Below are 21,730 nucleotides of genomic sequence, written 5' to 3' on the forward strand. Positions count from 1 at the left end.
CGGTTCAGGTGAGTGATCAGGAGGTGACAGAGCAGCACTCACAGAACTCCTCTGTTTTCTGAGTTCTCTATTATTTATTTATTTATTTATTATACTGATGATGGTGATGAAGATGAAGATGATTCCTCTGGTGTGCATTCCAAGTCTTATAAATATTAAACTGTGTTCAGATGTAATCAGTGTGTGAACCAATAAAATGACAATGCAGAGAGCAGCTCACTCCTCCCTCTTATCTCGACTCGTGGCCGCAGAACGTCGTCGTGTGTTTGCGTTTAATCTGTGCGGTGATTTCATCGGTTAGTCGCTGTGATTCAGTCAGACTCCAGTCGGAAGCTGAGTCCCAACAGCTAAGGAACAAAAGAGGGGACGGGGGATCAGTAAAGGGAATCAGTAGGTGTTGATACTGATTCAGTAACATACTCTGTAAAACATTATACAGGAATTTAGTGGAATGAACTTGACCTTTTGTCATTAACTGAGTGGTATATTTTATTTATTTCAAGCATTAATCCTTATTTGTTGTTGTTTAATGAAAACAAACGCACAAACTTGCTGTGTGTTTCATGTGAAGGTAAATCACGGTTGGACTTTACCTCGGTTTGTTTTTCATTCTCAAAACTCATGAGGTAACTGATTGATCGCGACACTTGGCTTCAGTTTCCTGACTGTAATCCACCTCCACCACTGGACAGGAGTAACATAAGGTCTGACAGTACGTTCACACCGTCTGGAAGAGAAAGTTATTACTTCAGCATCTGGACAAAGGTTGACATTTATTGCTGTGAGTGAAGTTCGTCTGGCACCGAAACAAAATATATATAAATGTACCTGCAGTAAATTATTTGCTACAGACTAAAGTGCCTCACAGCATTAAGTGATTGAATGTAGTTCTCCTTTGATCAGCTACAACGGTAAAATGCAGCTCACACACTGAGGCATCTGCAGTGATGATGTTCTGCACAGTCACTTAATCAGGATGTTGAATGCGTCCTGACTTTTACTTGCAGCGTAGTAAACGTGCACCGTGGCCCTGCTCAGCAGTGGCTTCATCTGAGCCAGCTGCAACATTCAAATGCTGCTTATGTGTTTTTAAAATGAATTTGAGAAATAATCCATTAATATGATCTAACAATGAAAGGGGCAATTCTGCATCATACTAAACCGTTTGATACTTTAAAGGTGTCCTGTGGAGGTTTGGACAGCTGGCTGTGCTGCTGAGGATCGTATGTATCATACATGTGCACCATGAGACACAGTCCTGCCACTGGGTTCACACCATTTCACTGATGGACGGTTGGGGGCAGTAGTGAGCAAAGAGGCGCAAACAAACAAAATATGTTTTGCTGATAGAGCAAAATATATTCAGTGCTTTCACTGAAGCTCTTTATCAGTATCTGAACAGTGGGACGTAAAGAATGTGAGTGGCCTCACAGCTGCTCAGAGACACTTCACAGGTCAGAGGACTGTGAATGTGAGCGGCCTCCTGAAGTGTGTGTTAATGCTTCTGCCTTTAGAATCACAAACGGTTCATTAGCATCACCAGCACATCTGTGTTGCCAAAACACTAATGACATTAACATACATTAAAATAAAAAAAACAACTGCCAGCAGGATACGGAGACACCGAAGCCTCCTCGGGAACAAATTCACCAACATAAACTGTGAAATCCGTGACTGAGAGCTGTTACTGACGGATTTTACTTCAGGACAGTTTTAAAGAAGTCTAGTTAACTGAGTATATGTGGGATTTTACACTTTTATTTCATTAATAAAGCGCTTTGAGTTGTATTTTCTGTATGAAAAGTGCAACATAAATAAATGTAATATCATAATTATTGTTACTTTTGATACACGAGTTATTGATTCTTCAGAGGAGTCACAGTTATTGTACATTAATTAACACTTTAACGTGTTTTTCTCTGTTTAAAACCCCACTGAAATACGTTATTTCACGGTTAACTGACCGTTTTTAAGCGGTTTTTAAAATGCGGACAGAGGGCGATCCCGTCGCCACCGGATGGTTCGTGCTGACGTCACGTGACGCACACCAGCCCCGCGGCGATTACGGTGTGCGCGAGGGGCGCGCGCGACCCATCCCCCGCGCGGTGCACTGCGCTCAGTGCGATCTGCTCGCGCTCGGGACGAGACGCCGCCGCTCGGTCAGGAGGCTACGGAGCGAAGTGCTGCGGGAAAAAAAAGGTAACGAATCCGTTTAACAAAGCGTCTGTCAGAGTTTCAGCTCAGCGCGTAAATCAGGAGAGAAGGACGTTTTAGTGTGAACTGACCGAGGACTCGTCCCGCACGTGACGGTACTGCTTTTAAAGACAGTTCAGTGAGCTCGAGGTGGTCAGTGTTTGAACGTGTTTTAATATTGTTGTGGGGACACGCATCCCTGTAGACACCGGGAATCCTTCGACGTTTGAAGACAAAATTTAAGTCCACAAAAAAACAAAAACAAAAAAAAAAACCATAAAATGTTGAGACTCGGTCAGAGGTTAAAGGTTAAAGGTTAGGGTCAGGAGACGCGAGAGCGTTCAGCTGTGTGTAGGATGTACAGGTGTGTGGTTGATCACCTGATCAGGACCGACTGAGAACTCAGGTGAGCTTCCAGACCTGAGTCATTCATCATCATTAAAGGATCAGTGTGATGGTTAAATGTGTTTCTCTCATGAGCTGATCCTTCTGACAGCAGCCGTCTCTGTACGGTCAGGTAGTTCATTCCTCTGAGCCACGGTGAAAGTAAATATTTGTCACCTGTTTTCTTCTGCTTTTTAGAATTTCGCCCTCAGGGGGAACTGTTGGGCTTTGGGGGGGCCACTGACAGGGCAGGGAAACCTGAAAGAGTCAGACTAATCATCGTGGGATTTGTTTACAGTGACACAGATAGAGCCTTATCCTTTAAGATGTGTAAAAAAAAAAAGTTGCACTGATGAAGTAGAGTGTTTCTGATGGACAGTATTTACCTGTAGACTCGACAGGTCCCAGTGGACAGTCAACAGAAGAGAAGGACACACACCTGTGGAGAAGCCAGCCTCACCGGTTCAGCCAGACTGAAACTGAGGGAGCGAGAGAGAGCGGCAGCTGCCGAGGAGCCGGGAGGGGACACCGTGTCCAGGATAGTGCTGCGGCATTCTTCTTTTGGGAAGGGAAGGGGAGAGGAGCTGCGGCTGAACAGCAGCCATGCACCGCTTAAGGACTACAGTTGCAAGGCTTCGGCCTTTAACGGCTGCACAGACAGCTCAGAGCCTACCACAGCCCAGACCGCTGGCGGTGGAAGGGGGTGTAAGGACGTTTCAGCCTGCGAGGTGCTTGAATGCGTCTGTGGCTGCTGAGCCCTTTCTTAATGGCACCAGCTCTAACTATGTGGAGGAGATGTACTACGCGTGGCTGGAGAATCCCAGGAATGTGCACAAGGTATTGTACAGTGTGGTGTGTGTCATATGTTCATTATCTGTGCTCGAGGTCTTTCATTTGTTTTCAGGGTTATGCTCATACACACATGCAAAACAGGCTCAGTGCTGTGCCACTGATGTTCCTCTGAAAAAAAACAAAAACGAGTCCTCAGTGGTAACATGTACCTGTCCAAAATTTAGTAGGGTAAAGGTTACACAAATAGAAACTATTGGCACTGTGCGTGTTTGTTTGTGTGTTAGCGTGTGCATGTTTGAGTAGTAGAGGAAGAAGTGAGTGGCAGATATCACACGGAATAATGACTGACACTGTGCAGCTGTTATTTCAGATTTAAAGGTGCTGAACCGAGGCTTAGGAAGGAAACAGAATTCTGTACTGAAAAGACTTTAACTCTGAAAAATATCCTCCTGGTTTCTCTAACTCAGACTGCTGAAGAGTCGTACTGGCTTTGGTTGAACTTTGGAGTGTATTTTTGCGCAGAACGAGGACTCTGGATTTTGTCCGCCCGTCATTACCACTAGAAACCTGCAGGGAAGGGAGGTGTTATTAGCCAGTATTTTTTTTTTTTTCACATTATCAAATAAATAGCACTGATACAAGCGCTGCTGCTGCTGCAGCTGATAAAAGTACCATCTTTATCTGTGGGACATTTACTTATTGTACTAAAAGGATAAAAAAACACTTCACAGGAATAGTAAATGGAACAAATCAGGATTTCACTCATAATCAGCCGCAGTGCGATGATGAATTACTGACTCCGCTCCAGCAACAAGTTTGTTCAAGTCAGAAATGACCCAATTACTTTAGACAGTCGAAACAACGCTGAATAGCTCTTTTGAATTCAACCTCATAATTAAGACGAGAATCTGTGAACAAAGCTCCCAAATTACTAGAAAGGCTGCGTCAAAGCCAGGTCGCCGGGCTTATTCGAACTTTCAGCCTTGCTCTTGGTGGGCCAAGTAGAACAAGCTCAGATTTACAATCAATAAGCTAATAAACATCGTTAAGAGGATTAACCTGAAATCCCTTCACACTGGAGAGATGTCATAAAAATGTTCGGTGTGTTTGAAAGATGGAAGGTTGGCATGTTGATGTTGTTGATGCCGGACTGAAAACACGTTAATGTGAAACCACGGACAGTTTAAAGACTCTTTGTCTCAGCAGGTGAAAGGGTTCCTGTAGCAGACGCTGCTGTCTCTGAAGAGTTTCTGTGCTGTCAGATGTTAATGTGCTGAACGGCTGCAGTGAAACTGTTATGTCACACCCCACCTGTAAGCTGATCGCACTGATCACACTGATCTTAAAAGCCTCTCACAGCAATAAGCCAGTTACTCTCCTCTCTGGTTGGAAACGAGGTCAAACAGGTGTGAATCAGTGTGTTTTCAGCCCGGCGACGTGCTTGGCTCTGTTGGTCAGTCCATCACTTTGATCCAGACTGAAACATCTCAGCAAACACTGGGTGGATTGGAGAAAATGAATCGATAGTGAAAACAATCGTTCCTGTTGTGCACATTTAAGTGAATGAACTTCTGACCGGTCCGACCCAGGATCACTGACTGAGGACACGCTGAAGGAGTAAAGCATCGTACTATTTGTGAAGACATCTTCTCTCCTCTCTCTCCCTGCAGTCCTGGGACATATTCTTCCGTAATGCTAATGCCGGGGCTCCACCTGGTGCGGCCTACCAGAGCCCCCCACCACTCAGTGGGACTTCTCAGGGACTGACCAGGGTCCAGGCGCTGGTGGGGGCTCAGCCCAACGTGGAGAAGCTGGTGGAAGATCATTTAGCAGTACAGTCACTCATACGAGCATATCAGGTAACACAGATGTGCTATTTACACCACGTAGAAAAGGCTTGTTGTCCCAATGTGCTGGGTTTCACATGTGTTTAATACTCTGACAGTGATGAAATGATCCCAGTGGGAACATTTATCTTCAGGCTGCTGCTGCCAGCACAGCATATCCTGCAGTTAAATGATAATGAAGATCAAACCTCAGACTGACAGTGCGCTGCCTTCTCAGTTTACTGGTGGGAAAAGTTGTAATTTAACTGTCAGATAATTTAAGTTAAAAGTATGTGGACTGTTTTTGGCTTGTTTACACCTTTGCCTTTGACCCATATGTCCGTCCAGGATTCTGCTAACGTATGGAGATGTTTCAGGAAATCTGACAGGAAGTGGTCGGCAGTTTAGAAAAGGGCAGACAAAGACTGGCCGGTTAAAGCATTCACACACACTGAGCTGTGCTGCTGTTTGCGTAGGTACGAGGGCATCACATAGCGAAGTTGGACCCCCTGGACATCAGCTGTGTGGACTTTGACGACGCCCCGTGTACCGTCGGTTTCCAGAATGTTGGTGAGAAATATAAACCCACGTACATGTTCACTCATTTTCCCACTTCCTGCCTTTGCCTGTTTTCTGATCCACTTTGTCCTACTCTGGTTTGTCCCACTGTTTTTTATTTTTACCACTGGACTAAAATTGTCCCGCCCCCACCTTGAATTCCACGTTGCCGTGTTTACCCCTTTTTTACATTTTCTTTGTCCATGTGACACACCCATCACTTCACACATCCTTACCTTATGTACTTATCTCCCCTCCACCATCAGCCTCCCACCTTTTTTGTGTGCTCACTCTGACCCACCCCACCTTTACCCCACATTTCATGGAATACACTGTTGGTCCAGCGTCACCTGCAGCTCACCTGGACCCTCTGGGCATCATGGCTGACGACCTGAAGCTCTCTAAGGAGTTGTTTGTTGTGTGCATGTGGAGTTACAGTGCAAACTAAACTAAAATGAACGGATGAATCATCCACGCAGACACAATCGACTGCAGGTGTTTTCAGTTGCTCTGTTTGATTTGACCTCGGCCGTGTCCTGCTGAGAGGACAGACTGTAGGTTAAAGTCGTTGAGGAAAGGTTTGTTAATGGTTTACTCACTTATTAGAAAGAGTCAGTCACTGATAAAAGGTCGTGGGTTTTTGAATTTCGAAGAAGCCACCAAGTTGCATCAAAGAGCTAAGAGGATCCTGGGGCATTTTTCACAACCTGATAACCTAACTCGTTCCCACCAGAACCTTCTGTATAGCCAGTTACAGTTTCTGGGGAAACCAGATAAGTTTAAGATGACGTACTCTGTGGTTGTTAGTTTCAGAGAGACTGGGTTAGCGTGTTAGCATGCTAATGTTAGCATTCTGCTCAAAGCACCACAGTGTCACCGAGCTGCTGGCGTGGCTGTAGACGAGTCTTAATGCATGAGTTTATTATTCATTAATCATTTTATTCGTGCCCTAATAATAAGTCATGTTTGGTCTTGAACACGTGTCTCCTGTTATCAGCACATAGTGTAAAGCAAGTTGTGGCTTCTGAGGGGATAAGATAACGTGTTTATGGTACACACAACCCTCTACGCCCATCAGGTGAGAAATGATCTGCAGTTTTTATTTATATTACAATTAATGATTATTATGGTTAATTGACTGATTGATTGATTTAGATGCACTGGGCTAACTAAACACAAACTCGTCAGCTTTGTCGCAGTAGCACAGAGCGTATGTGATGCATGCATGCCTGCAGCAAACTGTCATTGTGCCTAATGAAAAGGAAAAGGACGGGCCTCTGAGCTCCAAACCAGCCGATTGTAATGGGCTGTAATAGGATGTTTCCACAGTTAACAGTGGTATTGTTTAGTTTCACTGAGGTTCACAGAGGTCAAACAACAGGTCAGCGTCAGGGTCCCAATCAGACCGAAAGAATATGTGAGAAGTTCTGTGTGATATTTAACCTCCGGTCTGTGTGTTTGTGTCTCTCTGTGTCTCCAGAGTTCTCTCATTACAAAGAACGTCTCTGTAATCTGACTGCTGAAGGTAGGACGAGACCCTCAAACCCCCCGAGCCTTGCTCTTTGCTCTCTTACTGGGATCTGACCTTTGGCCTTCATCCAGCAGCATCCTGCACATTCATATTAAAAGCTTTAATAGGCTGCTTTCAGTTGGGGGTGTTCCTGGTAAAGGTCCATTTAAAACCAGTTTCCTGTGGTTTCTCATTATCTTGTTAACGGCGAGTTGTGGTGTTGGAGTTGTCCCTGGTGTCCTCTGTGTTGGTTTCTTGTAAGTGACCTGCTGGGTGGTAATGCTTGGAAAGGAGGTGTGTGTGTGTGTGTTTGCTGGCTCATGCTAACCTTTGCTCAGCAGCCGATGGGGTCAAAGGTCACTCATCCAGGCTTATCTGTGCTGGCTTCATTAAAATGTTACTGTGATTAGATTGCAGTGAGACACACACTCGATTGCGGCGTCGGATCAGTCGGCCTCTTCTCTTTGAACCATCGTGGAAAACAAGTCCTGTGTTTTGTGGGGCGGGTCACACAGGGGGAGGAAAGTCTAAAGATCCCTTACGTAACACACAGAGAGCTGACTCTGCCATACTGGACCGAAAGACCCGTCCTCAGCACAGCACCTCGCACTAATTTGCTGACAGAGATGTACAAACAGGGACACAGATACCACCCTGCTCCGTCCCCTCCTCTGCTCCACATCCTCTTATCTCTGTTTGGTTGAACCAGGACATCACATGCTTTAGATAAACACAGGCTGCCCTATAAAGTCTCAGACTCAGAGTATGGACAAACTGACCAAATCCAGCCCATCAGTCTCGTTCTGTGTGTCCTTCGTTGTTTGCTTTCAGCTTCATCAGCTGCTTCTCTCTGTGTCTTCTCTCTCTCTCTCTCTCTCTCTCTCTCTCTCTCTCTCTCTCTCTCTCTCTCTCTCTCTCTCTCTCTCTCTCTCTCTGTCTCTCTCTCTCTCTCTCTCTCTCCTAATGATTCCTGGTTTTAGTCCGTTCAGCATGTTAACACAAACTCACAAAGGCAGAAACTAGAACCCAAATTTAGAAACAAATCGCTGCTTCAGTTGTTTCACAGCTCTCTTTATCATTACCTCCTTTTAAAACTGCAATAATTAACTGATTAGTTAAAGATAAAAGAACAAAGACCACAGTTGTAGGTTAAAACAGCGCTGGCTGGTTTTAAAGGAGGACACAGGACTTGCCTGATCTTGTTTAGCATGTTAGTCTGGAGCCTCGGGGTCCTGATAAAGGACCTGCACTGACCACAGGAGAGATTTGGTCTCACAAGAAACGAACAGGAATATGATGACACAGAGGCCATTTTACTTCCAATGACAAATGCATCATGAAAATGAAAATAAACAGAGGGATCAGAAATTCCTGGAAGTCTTGAATTTGCCTCAACCTTCCTTTGCCTTTCCTCCTTCTGTGGTAATGTTTATATGTCAATCTCATGGTCCCATCTTCTTCCGCTCTGCTCTCTCCCTCTTTCCCGCCCACACATGGTTGATTGATGGTTTTTTTTTTCCCTCATATCAACATGTTCACACCAGGTTTGTATGGGCTGGCTGAATCCGACTTGGACAAGGTGTTCCGCCTTCCCACCACCACCTTCATCGGCGGCAGCGAGAGCTCTTTGCCTCTCAGAGAGATCATACGCCGCCTCGAGGTACGACACACATTCCTGAAATAATCCTGACTTTAACTGCGGCTCCTTTCATCCGGTGAATCCCAGCGTGCTTCATGAAACAGAACGATAAGTGAAGTGATGTTTGATGTGACAGGGTGGGATCAGATCAACACATTAGAAAAATCAAACGTGAACTCTAATCAGATCTGATTCTATAACACTTTCGATAAAACCATTTCAGTAAAGTTTTCTGTTTTGAACCTCCACCCACACACTGACCCTCCCCTCTCTGTTGTAGACGGCCTACTGTCAGCACATTGGAGTGGAGTTTATGTTCATTAACGACGTGGAGCAGTGTCAGTGGATCAGACAGAAGTTTGAGACCCCGGGAATCATGCAGTTCAGCCTGGAGGAGCAGAGGACTCTGTTGGCCCGAATGATCCGGTCCACCAGGTCTGTCCGTGTCCTCTCATGTTCCTCAGCACACGCTGAGAAACGAGCTGATGTTGATGTTCTGAGCCAGCGGGAGTAAAGCGGCGTCACCTCTGCCTGTTCACAGGTTCGAGGAGTTCCTCCAGAGGAAGTGGTCGTCGGAGAAACGTTTCGGTCTGGAAGGCTGCGAGTCGCTCATCCCCGCCCTCAAGACCATCATCGACAAGTCCAGTCAGAGCGGAGTGGAGAGTGTGATCATGGGAATGCCTCACAGGTACGCAGAGTTCGTACATCGCCTATGAAACGGGAAGATGAATGAATGAATGAATGAACACCTGATGCACGTTTTCCTCCCTGATGTGTCTCCTCAGAGGTCGACTGAACGTCCTGGCTAACGTGATCCGGAAGGAGCTGGATCAGATCTTCTGCCAGTTTGACTCTAAACTGGAGGCTGCAGATGAGGTTTGAACATCATGAGTCTGTGAAATATGAGAAACCAAAGTGAAATACCGATCACAGTCTCCCGGGCACCAGGCGCCAAAAGAAAAGTTCAGTCATTTTGAATTAGTCTTGTTTGATTCTAGTCTCGTTTCCGTAAATATGAAGGCTCAGTGATCTTTACAGATGTCGGTAGGCTTTTTTATTTATTTACCTTTGGACAGACACGAGCTAGTAGTTTCCCTCCGTTTCCAGTCTTTATGCTAAGCTAACCATCACCTGGCTCCAGCTTCAGTTTTAGCACAGAGACATTAGGGTGCTGTTGATTTTCCCATCCAAGTCTCGGCTTAGCAAGAAAGTGAGTTAGCAGATTTGCCACATGTAAAACTGCTAATCGATTAACCATCTAACCTTTTGGTGCTAGTTTTGGCTTTTACGTGGATGTTTTAAGGTGCTGAGCTGAAAATGTTCGTCCGGCTTCGTGATGTAAACACCTCCTTCGTCATTTCCCGCTCTCAGGGATCTGGTGACGTGAAATACCATTTGGGGATGTACCACAAACGGATGAACCGGGTCAGCGACAGGTACATCACCATGTCGCTCATGGCGAACCCGTCCCACCTCGAAGCCGTGGACCCAGTGGTGCAGGGAAAGACCAAAGCAGAGCAGTTCTACTGTGGGGACACTGAGGGCAAGAGGGTACTGATTATATATTAAACAGTTAAAGCATCTGCGGTTTCCAAACATGTTTTTAACCCGATGAATGATTCTGCAGGTGATGTCTGTCCTGCTTCACGGTGATGCTGCGTTTGCAGGCCAGGGCATCGTGTATGAGACGTTCCACCTGTCTGACCTGCCCTCCTACACCACCCACGGCACCATACACGTGGTGGTCAACAATCAGGTGCGCACTCAGGCCCTGACGGAGAGTTAGCATATCATTATGTCCACGTCTTTCATACTCACAATCCAAACACTTATTCGAATGTTATTTTGGGCAGAAGAACATAACCGTCTCCTCCCCACAGATCGGCTTCACCACAGATCCCAGGATGGCTCGTTCATCTCCGTACCCTACAGACGTGGCCCGCGTCGTAAATGCTCCCATCTTTCACGTCAACGCAGACGACCCGGAGGCTGTGATGTATGTGTGCAACGTGGCGGCCGAGTGGAGGAACACCTTCCATAAAGATGTGGTCGTAGACCTGGTCAGTACGCAGAAAACGCTGTCTGATATTTTTATCAGCCGTTCACCAGAAAAGCCTTCCTGAACGTGAGCCTCTTCACATTTAGGTGTGTTACAGACGCAACGGCCATAATGAGATGGACGAGCCCATGTTCACCCAGCCGCTCATGTACAAGCAGATCAAGAAGCAGAAAGGGGTCCTGCAGAAGTTTGCTGAAAAACTCATCGCTGACGGAGTCGTCACGGCACAAGAGTACGAGGTAAAGCGCCCGCTGCTGCAGATGCTGCTGCTATCAAACATGCAATTCAGCCGAAACAGAAACTCATGTCCCACAGATTGTGACCTGACCTACATATGTCACATTCATGAATAGTGTGGCAGTTTTAAATAGTTAGTCTGTTAATTGGCCTTGACAAAAAAAGCTTCTGTGTCACATTCACCTTGAGATGATTCTCAGTCTGAAGATGCTCTGTCCACACAGAGGCAGCTTTTTATGCTAAAGAAAAAAAAGCACCATTGATTCAGCAGGACGAGGAAGTGAAGACACGGGTTTGACCGTCAGTGACAGGCGTCTCTGCTCGGTTGATCCTGTCCCGCTGGTGTTTAGCGTTTAGCTCAGGTTCAGCCTCACAGAGCTGCCGACGTGGCAGGAGACTCATGTCCATCTCTCTCAGGAGGAAGTCGCGCAGTACGACAAAATTTGTGAGGAGGCCTACGCTCGCTCCAAAGACGAGAAGATCCTTCACATCAAACACTGGCTGGACTCACCGTGGCCTGGTACGAACCTGTGTGTGCGAGTTTATTCAGTCATTTACATTTATTAAAGCTGCAGTGATTAATCGACTAATTGATTCTTTGATCAACAGAAACCTTTTTTTTCTGTGTGTGTGTGAAGGTTTTTTCACCCTGGAGGGTCAGCCTAAAAGTATGAGCTGCCCTTCGACTGGCATCAGTGAGGAGGAGCTCAGCCACATTGGAAACCTCGCTGCCTCCGTCCCGGTGGAAGATTTCATTATACACGGAGGTACTTTCCTCCCTCGCCCCGTTTCAATCTAAGTTCTCCGTCCGACTCCATTAAATCCGCCTGTTTCTGCCTGCGTGTTCACGTTTTAGGTTTGAGTCGTATCTTAAAGGGCCGTGCAAACATGGTGAGTCAGCGCGTGTGCGACTGGGCTCTGGGGGAGTACATGGCCTTCGGCTCTTTGCTCAAAGATGGGATCCATGTGCGCCTCAGTGGGCAGGATGTGGAGAGGGGCACGTTCAGGTACAAACACGGAAAAGGAGAGTTCACTTTTACCAGGTGTCGTCTTCTACATGGAAATCCTTTCATGGTTTTTCTCTCTTTTCTCTGATTTGCTTCGCAGCCATCGACACCACGTCCTTCATGACCAGAATGTGGACAAGAGGATCTGCATCCCCATGAACTATGTCTCCCCTGATCAAGCTCCTTACACTGTCTGCAACAGTTCTCTGTCTGAATATGGAGTCCTGGGTGAGTGGCACGCCCACAGACTGGCTCACTGATTTCAGCCGTAGAGAGACGGAGGATGCCGCCTCCTGATTTCCTGAACGGAGCTGCATATATCTGCAATATATCTTCTCCCCTGTGTGCAGGCTTTGAATTGGGCTTTGCCATGGCCAGTCCCAACGCGCTGGTTCTGTGGGAGGCCCAGTTCGGAGACTTTCATAACACGGCTCAGTGCATCATCGATCAGTTCATCAGCTCAGGCCAGGCCAAGTGGGTCCGACAAAACGGCATCGTGCTGCTGCTTCCTCACGGCATGGAGGGAATGGTAGGAGCTGTGAATCCTGATCTGGATTTATCTCCGTCTCTGAATTATTTCAGTTTGGTTACGCTGCTGTCATCAGACCTCGGATAAAAATGTCTGTCCTTTTTCCCTCCTGCTTCTCTCAGGGTCCAGAGCACTCGTCTGCCCGTCCTGAAAGGTTCCTACAGATGTGCAATGATGACCCTGATGTTTTCCCCGTGAGTCTGAAACAATTCACTGAATGACCAGAGTCATCCAGGTGGTTCCTGTACCTGTGTGAATAGGAGGACTGAGTGTGTGTCTGTCGATGTGCTTTGTGTCTCTGATTTGTCAGAAACTGTCAGAGGACTTTGCCGTGCGTCAGCTGTACGACTGTAACTGGATCGTTGTCAACTGCTCGACTCCTGCAAACTACTTCCACGTTCTCCGCAGACAGATCCTGCAGCCGTTCAGGAAGCCTGTGAGTGATGCAGACCGTGAACTGTGACTCAGCACACGGGACGCTGTGGTTTCACCCACTCAGCATGTTCTGTCCTCTCTCTTTGTCCCTCTCACTCCAGCTGATAATATTCACTCCCAAGTCGTTGTTGCGCCACCCTGAGGCCAAGTCCAGCTTTGACGACATGCTGCCGGGTGAGTGCTGACATCAACACCTGCAAGAGATTTAAGATAAACAGAAGAAAGTGGGGAAAGTATAAACATCTTCTCCTCAGACATCCTGTAGTTTCTCTCTGTTATTTAGTGTGTGTGTGTGTGTGTGTGTATGTATGTATGTATGTATGTATGTGTGTGTGTGTGTGTGTGTGTGTGTGTGTCTGCATGTTTCCCGCCCTGCAGGAACACACTTCAGACGTGTCATCCCAGACGACGGGCCTGCAGCTTCCAGCCCAGAAAAGGTGAAGAGAGTCATTTTCTGCACCGGAAAGATCTACTACGAGCTGACCCGGGAACGGAAGAACAGAGGCATGGACGACGCTGTGGCTGTCGTTCGCATCGAACAGGTGAGAAACACAACCTCAGACTGGCGGTCGTTAAATATCTGAGGATGTGATACAAAGGCTTATTCTCTCAAAGCCAATGTTGTTTGAGATGTGTACCTTTATTGTTTAGGCCTGCAGCACCGTTGCGTGTTTTCGTCTTTTCAGGATGGTGATGTTGGGACGTGGGATGAAAAATTCCTGCAGCCACTCACCGCAGAGAGAGTTGTTTAAAACTTTAACGCATGGTTCGTCTCTCTCGTCAGCTCTCACCGTTCCCCTTCGACCTGGTGAAAGCAGAGACCGATCGCTACATGAACGCTGATCTGGTTTGGTGTCAGGAGGAGCACAAGAACCAGGGCTACTACGACTACATCAAGCCCCGCATTCGTACCACCATCAGCCACACCCACCCTGTCTGGTGAGGGAGCGCAACGCAAAGGGGAAATCTCAGGTAACTGCTGTGAATGGATGCATGCTCATTTGTGTGTGTGTGTGTGTGTGTGTGTTTGCAGGTATGCTGGTCGTGAGCCTGCAGCAGCTCCAGCCACTGGGAACAAACAGACTCACCTCATGGAGCTGCAGCGTTTGCTGGACACGGCGTTCGATCTGGAGGCGTTCTCAGGGAAACTGTGACGCGTCGTCCGGTCGTGCCTCCGCTCACCCACAGCACACGTCTGTCCCTCCTGTCCAGCTTCAGTCCCCCTCAGACGGCCTTCTCTCTTTGCCTACACTGTTTTGCATTGATGTGATTTTTTTTTTTTACATATCAGACCTGTTAACAGGTGTAATCTTCAAACCAAACGCACAATGACTTTAAACACTGTTACTATGAAGACCTCATGTTCACAGTGATGGACTCGACTAGAAAAAGCTGCATTGAATGTATAACTTTATACAGAATTAATTTTTAAGACAAAGAGTTTTAGATTACCAGTTTTATTTTTATTGTATTGATTATAAAATAATAATCTCTGATCCAGAATCCTGCAAAGACACAGCACACTATCAGAAAGATTAGGTTTTAGAGGAACTACCAGGGGAAATTATGGTTCACCTGTTTAACATTTTGGGAAATTAGCTTGTTCGTTTTCTTTCCAAGAGTGAAAACAGAAGATCAATACCTTTCTCATGTCAGCCTGTTAGCTTAGCTTAGCACAAAGACCGGGGGAAACAGCTAGCCTGGCTCTGTCCAAAGGTAACAGACTAGCATGTCCTCTAATCGGCATGTGTTCAGAGGGGAAGCCCACTGTTTACATTTCACACACACTCACCTCTTTTCTTATCCTCTGTTTTCCATTGTTCATATCTCCTGCTTCCACTTCCTATTTATTTCCTCCTGTTGTTCACTCACCGCGTCACTGTAAACATCTGTTTGTGCCAAACATCAACTGATTACTTGAAATGAAAGTTTCATTTTAATAAAAACAATCACGAATCTCATCATGTCTTATGTAAAGACATGATGAGATTCTCCTCAGAATTGAAGGATGTATTTATTTTCATACACTGTTGTATGTTTTACTGTTTTCAGCAAATAAAGATGATACTTCCTGTTGAACTGTGCTGCTGGAGCTTTTGTTCTGAACGTACGTCTCCGCTGATTTTAAACAACCAGAAAATTCAAAAAACAAAAACAAAGCAGGTGATGGAGGGTTTTTTTTGGTTTCAGTTTTATTCACTTACTAAAATCTCTCAACACAATTCACAACAGATCAGACAACTGAAGAGAGAAGCTGATAAAAACATTAACACGCTCCTGCTGGCTGACTTCAATCATTACAGTTCAGTCACAGCAGGAAGCTTTATGAGCAGCAGTGAATTTATATTTCAGAACTGTTCTCAAAATCTCAAACGTCCCTGGGTTTGAAAAAAAAAAGCAAATAATAATAATGATAATTATGATAATAATCTCTGTAAAAACAAAAACAGTTGATCCAGGACCTTCTTCATTTCTGTGACACAAACTTTCCTGTTCTGTTTCGGTGCAGATCCAGAAGCAGACGTGGACGTGGACGTGTCTTCACAGTTGACTCCGTGAATGTCTGACAGTGTTTCTGATGAACTCGAACAGATCCACATGTGAGACGCCCTGTGCGTGTTGAACAGCACAGTAGTCGTCCAGGAGCCTGTACAGTTTGCCTGAGAAAGAGAAGTTTGAAAAAATGAACAGAACAAAAAGAAGAAACGTGAGAAACGAGCAACATTTGAAATATTAAAGCGGGAACTCTCACCAACTGTAATCCCCTCAGTGACCAGCAGGGGGTACGTCTTCTGCAGGCTGTCGCTCAGCTTTTCATCGCCGAAGGTGAAGAAGGCCAGTCCTCTCCTGGCCTTGGCTGCTGCCATCAGCTGGATCAGAGCTGAATATGAACAGAAGTAAAAGGTTCAGAGCTTCTGATGTTCAGCAGTGATAAATCAGAGGACTGACGGGGAAACCGAACATTTAGGAAGTGTACCTTTCAGCTGTGGGTCTCCATTGAAAGCTCCACAGCCCCACTTGCCTGTGGCGATGTCAGAGTCATTGTCCCCATGTCCCTTAAATCCACAAAACGCCTTCAAGGACACAACAAAATCATGTAATCATGATAACAACAAACCTTAAAAATAAAAACTATAGCATCACCTTCCGTTTGGCTGCACTGCAGACGCACCAAAGGTAAACCTCACCTTGTTCAGCTCCCGTGTGATCTTGCCTATACAGTACTGCTCTCTGGCGTGTTTGAAGTTCAGGGCATCGATGGCTAAGATCTTCCTCTTCAGCCGAGCCCACTCATCCCTACAAAGACAACGCATCAAACGTGTGGGGGAAAAAAACAAAATACATTCAGACTTCCAGAGAACAAAGCACCTGCTCATACCTTTCCAGGAGGTCTTCATAAGGCCCCGCCCACTCAAAGCTGTCACGGAAACCGGAGTAAGAGCTGAACTTCTGAGATCCTGAGACAGAGACGTGGAAGCAGACTGTGAGGCTGGAGTCATCCTGGACTTTCATTTGAGAAGAATCAGAGAACATTTGACGTTTGTGCTTCATAAATTATTTAAATTTGGTTGATTACTATAATTACAATATCAGAAGGGTTTGTGGTTGATTACTTTCTGTCGATCAATTAATCCATTGATCAACTAATCACGTCGTTCCCACCTGTAATGATCAGACACTCGTTGTCTGCGAGTTTCTCAGTGAAAAGGCGGGAAACAATCAGCTCTGGATGAATGAGGAACAGGATCTCCTCCTGCACCAGACCGGAGCCCAGCACACCTCCGCCAATCCAGCTGGAAGCAAAATCCACCTGCACACACACACACACACACACACACACACACACAAACACACACACACACACACACAAACACACACACACACACAGATAATATAAAAGTTTACTCTGGACTGAAGCAGCTGTGGATCGTTGGATCAGTTCTTACCTGTAACATCCCTTCACCTTCATTCTCGATGCTGCCTTTGGATGTGACGTGCAGTTTAGGCAGCGTCTCCTCACAGCTAAGCAAACAAACAAACAAACAAACGAATGAATGAATGACTGATTTTCATCAACAAGAAAATCAACTTTGAAAATTGCTCCATAAATAAAATAACATAAACGATCACCTCGTCCAGCAGGGAAAGTCTCTCACACAACGCCTCTCAAACGTCACCAGCCCTTTTGGTTTCGTTTCTGCAAAGATTGGAGGAGCAGTCACAGATTTTCACTGAGACGTCTCACAAACAGGAAGGGGAGGGGCTTTAGCAGGAACTCACCTGTAACCACATTAAAATAATGCATGATGGCCCTCAGCTTTTCTTTCTTCCGCTCCGAAAAGTCTCCAAACAGACTGCAGGCAAAACGAGAATGAGCGGTGAACTCACACAGTTCGCTCACCGGAGAGAGCTGCAGTCAGTGCTGTGGGAATGTGTTACCTGCTGAAGTTAATGGAGGGGTAGCTGTGGTACTCGGCGTTGGACGCCGACGTGTTGCGATGAGGGAAAGTGCAGAAAAAGGCGTTAGCGAGCAGACAGGAGATCTGAACCTGCGACAGAGTGATGGTGGCAGCGTGTCCACTCTGCAGCAGTGGGATGGCCTGAAAACATGGACACACTCCATCATCACCATCATCATCATCACCATCATCACAGACACCAGTGAACTGCAGAGTCAGTAGTTCAGTGAGTTTCAGACCTTCTTCACGTGCTGAGGGAGGTTCAGAGCCAGCTCGGCGACCTTTGGAAGCAGTGTGGAGAAGTAGTTTTCTTCTTTGGGGATACACTAGAAAGGAAACATGCTCATTTCTTATCATCAGCGGGCCGAGACATTCAGTCACACACCTGAAGATTCAGTTACCTGAGGTAAACAGACACTGACCGTAACGAAGTCGGAGAGGGCATCAAACTTCCACCTATCTTTATACTTTGGGTTATATTTCATTATTGCTTCCTGAAGACAGAGTAAGGTGGAACATTTTATTATCATCATCTCTGAGACAGATGAAACAGCATCCGTGTAAAAATGATCCACAGCTGTGAACGCACCTCCACATCACTCACGCTCACTTTTTTCTTACTGGCCAAACCTTTCAGCTGCTTGGAGATCACCTTCCACCTCAGCACCTGGTGGATTGGACAGAGAAGATTCGTTCAGTAATCCAAACCTGATCTGTCTTCTCTTCAAGCTTCACCATGAGCTTGATAGTTTTTGTTTTCTCAGTGAAATGCGGTGACAGCTGTCGGATGGACTGGGATAAAATTTGGTCCGCGCGTTCATGTTCCCCTCAGGATGAACACATGGACATCTTTACACGCCAGTACAACAAACACAAAATATTATTTTTACCAAAGGGCCTTATTGGGAAACAACATAGATCAACGGCAGGTCAACATACATCAACTTTAAACGCACCTTTTTTTTACTCTTCATCATGAAGCTTGATGCTGAACACGGCATCTTCACGAAGTTACTGTGCCACATGTCTGTCCCTAACTGGGGCTGAATGTCCGCTGCCGTGTTGAAAACATGAACCTGGGAGACAGACAACACAGCCGTACTCAACAACTCCTCCACCCAGCAGCATTCCACTGTCGGAGCTGCTCCAGCTGGAGCTGGTTTTAACAACTTCATATACAGTTAGACAGTTTAGTCCAGTGGTTCCCAACCTAAGGGTCGGGCCCCTCCCACGGGTCACCACAGATAAAAGTAAAGTACCTAAAACTTGCACTTCAGTTACTGTCCACCTGTGGAGACAGAGAAGGTGGGAACGATTTATTCTTACGTCTATGAGGACGGTGTGCATCCTGTCGAAGGTCAGTCGACCCAGCTTGGTGTCGCTCACTGGAAGCTGCTTCGGATCGTTGGGCGGAGAACACGACGAAGCTCCCTGCTCCCTCTGCTCCACCTCCACTCCCAGTTCACCTCCTAAATCCCCAGCACAGGAGGATCCAGAGGAGGAGGAGGAGGAGCTGGTCTGCTCTGAGCCGTCTTTGCTGTTGTGATCTCTGTCGCGTTTTTGTCCGTGGCTCCCTCCAGCGAGTTCATCCTGCTGTGAGACGCCCTGGGAACTGTCATTGCACCTTTCCATGTCTGGAGGGGTGGGTTCTGGAGACAACACATGATGGTGAGTGAAAGGGAAACACAGGAAGTCAACTGACTGACAAAACACCGCTTCTGGGCATGATGAACAGGTTGGACCGGATACTGTTTGCTGGAAATCACAAACGTGACACACTGCAGAGCACCATAAACATTACCATGTTGGAGAAACAAGACTGAGACTCCATGTCCAGAGTACAGGTTCAGTTAGCTTGTTAAAAAGTCTGGTCTCAGTGTTTGTGACCTTCACACCGGGCACGTTTCATACTGGACCCTGATTGGCTCCAGACTAGCTGTGATGTCATACATCCTGCAGGTTTAAGGTGAGCTCAGAGAAACTTTGCTGTCGGCAGAGTAAACACGCTGAGCCTGACTCAGGAGCTCAGTGCGGCGGAGTCTGGTCTCACTGTGTCACCGCGCTATTAAAAGCAGCAGCAGAAATTCCGAACCGGCTCAACGGCCGACATTAAACTTTGGCCTAAAGAAACACTCACCGTTCAGCACGGACGGCGCCGGATGTTTTCAGATTGCTGCAGGTTATTGTTGAAGAACCGCTTTCATCGAGGGAAAACTCAGCTCAGACGCTCAAACTCACACGGACCGAAGTTCACTTTCACTTTAAGGCGAAAGCGAAAGTAAGAAGATCTGAGGTTTGAGACTGCGCCTCAAACTCTCCGCGCCCGAGAGGCACCAACTACAAACAGCTGATTCACGTAGGAAACTATCTACAGCCTCCAGGTCAAGGTTCATCACAATAAAATCCCTTCATCTGATTCTGTTATCATTACAGCTCGTGTGTTACCGGTTTACAAAGCAGTGCACGTTTGAATGGTTTTTTTAATTTTCTTCTTTGTTTTTATATTTATGCGTTTAATCTGCTTTATTCATGGATCATTACTGTGTCTATGAAACATCCTGGTTCAACGGTGACACCTCAGCTACAGTTTAACTCTGACAGCAGAATAATAAAATAACGTATAAACTGTAGTTAAAACTACAGAACTCCCAGAGCAAAATAAATCTGCTTGAAAACATTAATAATCAATACATTTGTTATTACGTTAATTCGTTTCTGACCATGACACACGTCAAAAAATAAAACAATTAAAGTTAGAATTAAATCTGAATCCTGGAGGATCAAAGCAGTGGATGCGGTCTTGATTTTATTATTATTATCGATATTCATATTATTATATTCATATTATACAAAAAAATAAACAGCTTAGTGAGCACAAGGTGGCAGCAGTGAGCTGTGATCAGTTTCCATCTGGTTTCCTCAAAATCACCACCACAAATATTTATCTCTTACCATTTTACTAATATGATGCTTCAAATTATAATAAAACAACAACAATAATAATGTGAAAGTAAAATTATTAAACTACTACAACAGCTGCCAAATGCTACTCCTACCAATCACAAACTGTTTTAATCACTTGTACTTTGCCTGAGTATTTTCATGTTATGTTACTTTACACTTTTACACTCCACGACCTTACAAAGGGAAATAATACTACCAGGGATGGAATGAGTCAAAGTAAAGGAGTCATCCCTCCGACCTGAAGAAGTACAGGAGAACAAAGTCAGCACGACATGGAAATACTCCAGTAAAGTGTTGTACTTGAGTAAATGTGTGTAGTCACTCCTCACCACTGCCTCCTGGAGCCTGTCTGAGGATTTCCAGTCACAGCAGAGTGGCAGAGCTCTGCTCCACCTGTTCCAGGTGTTAGGTTCAATGCACCTACATGGAGCTTCAGCAGAGGAGCCTCCAACGTTTCGTTTACACGTCTGTGTCGGTTCTGCCGAGATCAGAATAGAAGTGAAAGCTGAGTCCGTGGCACCAGATGGTCGTAGGAGTAGGATGCAAAAAGATGAAAATCAGAGGTCGAAGGACAGAAGGAAGATTGGAGTTCATGCTAATTGTGACAAACTGCTCTCAACCAGCGAAACAGGAGTCAGAACACCATCAGATCACCCCAACGGAGAGTCACACAGATGGTGGAGCTGGATAAAGACATCCGGAGAATTTTAGGGAATTATTATTACTGATGGGTTCATGTCTCAGAAGGCAGCATTTTAATGACACAACTGAAATACACAACTATACTTTCTGGTTCCTTTTATCAGTAGTTTACTTTCATCAGTAGTTAAATACATGTACAGCAGTAAGCAGTCATATTTTCATATTTCCCTCTGAACTGTAGTGAAGCAGATGTGTTAATGGAAATACTCTCATCTGTGCGTCACCTGAGAATCAGCTGACTGACAGAACACTAACAGGAAGCTGCTCTGATAATCGTCTCAGTCATTTTTCAGATGTTTCCAGCTTGACTGTAAATCAGTAATGTTTGGGTTTGGATTGTTGACATTATCAAACTGTCCTGGGCATCTTTCACTACTCTCTGACATTTCATAGAAAAAAACAATTGATCAGTTAATGAAGAAAGTGATTAGAATA

General features: G+C 45.8%; 2 protein-coding genes across 6 annotated transcripts; one reads left to right on the forward strand and one right to left on the reverse strand.

Annotated features, from left to right (window-relative positions):
• The first annotated feature begins 2,103 nt into the window (after positions 1-2,103).
• Positions 2,104-15,248, forward strand: ogdhb (oxoglutarate dehydrogenase b). Of its 4 annotated transcripts, XM_041058720.1 has the most exons (25): positions 2,153-2,199; positions 2,776-2,874; positions 2,970-3,414; positions 5,040-5,228; positions 5,672-5,765; positions 7,234-7,278; positions 8,808-8,923; positions 9,183-9,337; positions 9,444-9,590; positions 9,688-9,778; positions 10,274-10,453; positions 10,530-10,658; positions 10,783-10,962; positions 11,048-11,200; positions 11,616-11,718; positions 11,837-11,965; positions 12,055-12,205; positions 12,306-12,433; positions 12,556-12,734; positions 12,857-12,928; positions 13,045-13,170; positions 13,271-13,343; positions 13,548-13,711; positions 13,954-14,108; positions 14,203-15,248. In XM_041058720.1, the coding sequence occupies exons 3-25, from the start codon at positions 3,181-3,183 to the stop codon at positions 14,321-14,323; spliced, it is 3,114 nt and encodes a 1,037-aa protein (XP_040914654.1). In that variant the 5' UTR covers positions 2,153-2,199; positions 2,776-2,874; positions 2,970-3,180; the 3' UTR covers positions 14,324-15,248. The 4 variants fall into 4 exon arrangements, with proteins under 4 accessions (XP_040914653.1, XP_040914654.1, XP_040914652.1 ...); XM_041058719.1 differs by lacking the exon at positions 2,776-2,874 and having other exon boundaries at positions 2,104-2,199; XM_041058718.1 differs by having other exon boundaries at positions 2,776-3,414.
• Positions 15,249-15,337: 89 nt separating this feature from the next.
• Positions 15,338-19,943, reverse strand: pargl (poly (ADP-ribose) glycohydrolase, like). Of its 2 annotated transcripts, none has more exons than XM_041058150.1 (16): positions 19,767-19,943; positions 18,956-19,278; positions 18,586-18,705; positions 18,240-18,296; positions 18,052-18,123; positions 17,869-17,955; positions 17,610-17,770; positions 17,451-17,524; positions 17,301-17,367; positions 17,117-17,192; positions 16,833-16,980; positions 16,549-16,627; positions 16,358-16,466; positions 16,147-16,243; positions 15,922-16,050; positions 15,338-15,829 (listed from the first exon to the last, which is right to left on the reverse strand). In XM_041058150.1, the coding sequence occupies exons 2-16, from the start codon at positions 19,259-19,261 to the stop codon at positions 15,711-15,713; spliced, it is 1,701 nt and encodes a 566-aa protein (XP_040914084.1). In that variant the 5' UTR covers positions 19,262-19,278; positions 19,767-19,943; the 3' UTR covers positions 15,338-15,710. The 2 variants fall into 2 exon arrangements, with proteins under 2 accessions (XP_040914084.1, XP_040914083.1); XM_041058149.1 differs by having other exon boundaries at positions 18,219-18,296.
• Between the last annotated feature and the right edge of the window lie 1,787 nt (positions 19,944-21,730).

Source organism: Toxotes jaculatrix, chromosome 16 (genome assembly GCF_017976425.1).
Source record: "Toxotes jaculatrix isolate fToxJac2 chromosome 16, fToxJac2.pri, whole genome shotgun sequence".
Classification (NCBI taxonomy): Eukaryota; Metazoa; Chordata; class Actinopteri; family Toxotidae; genus Toxotes; species Toxotes jaculatrix.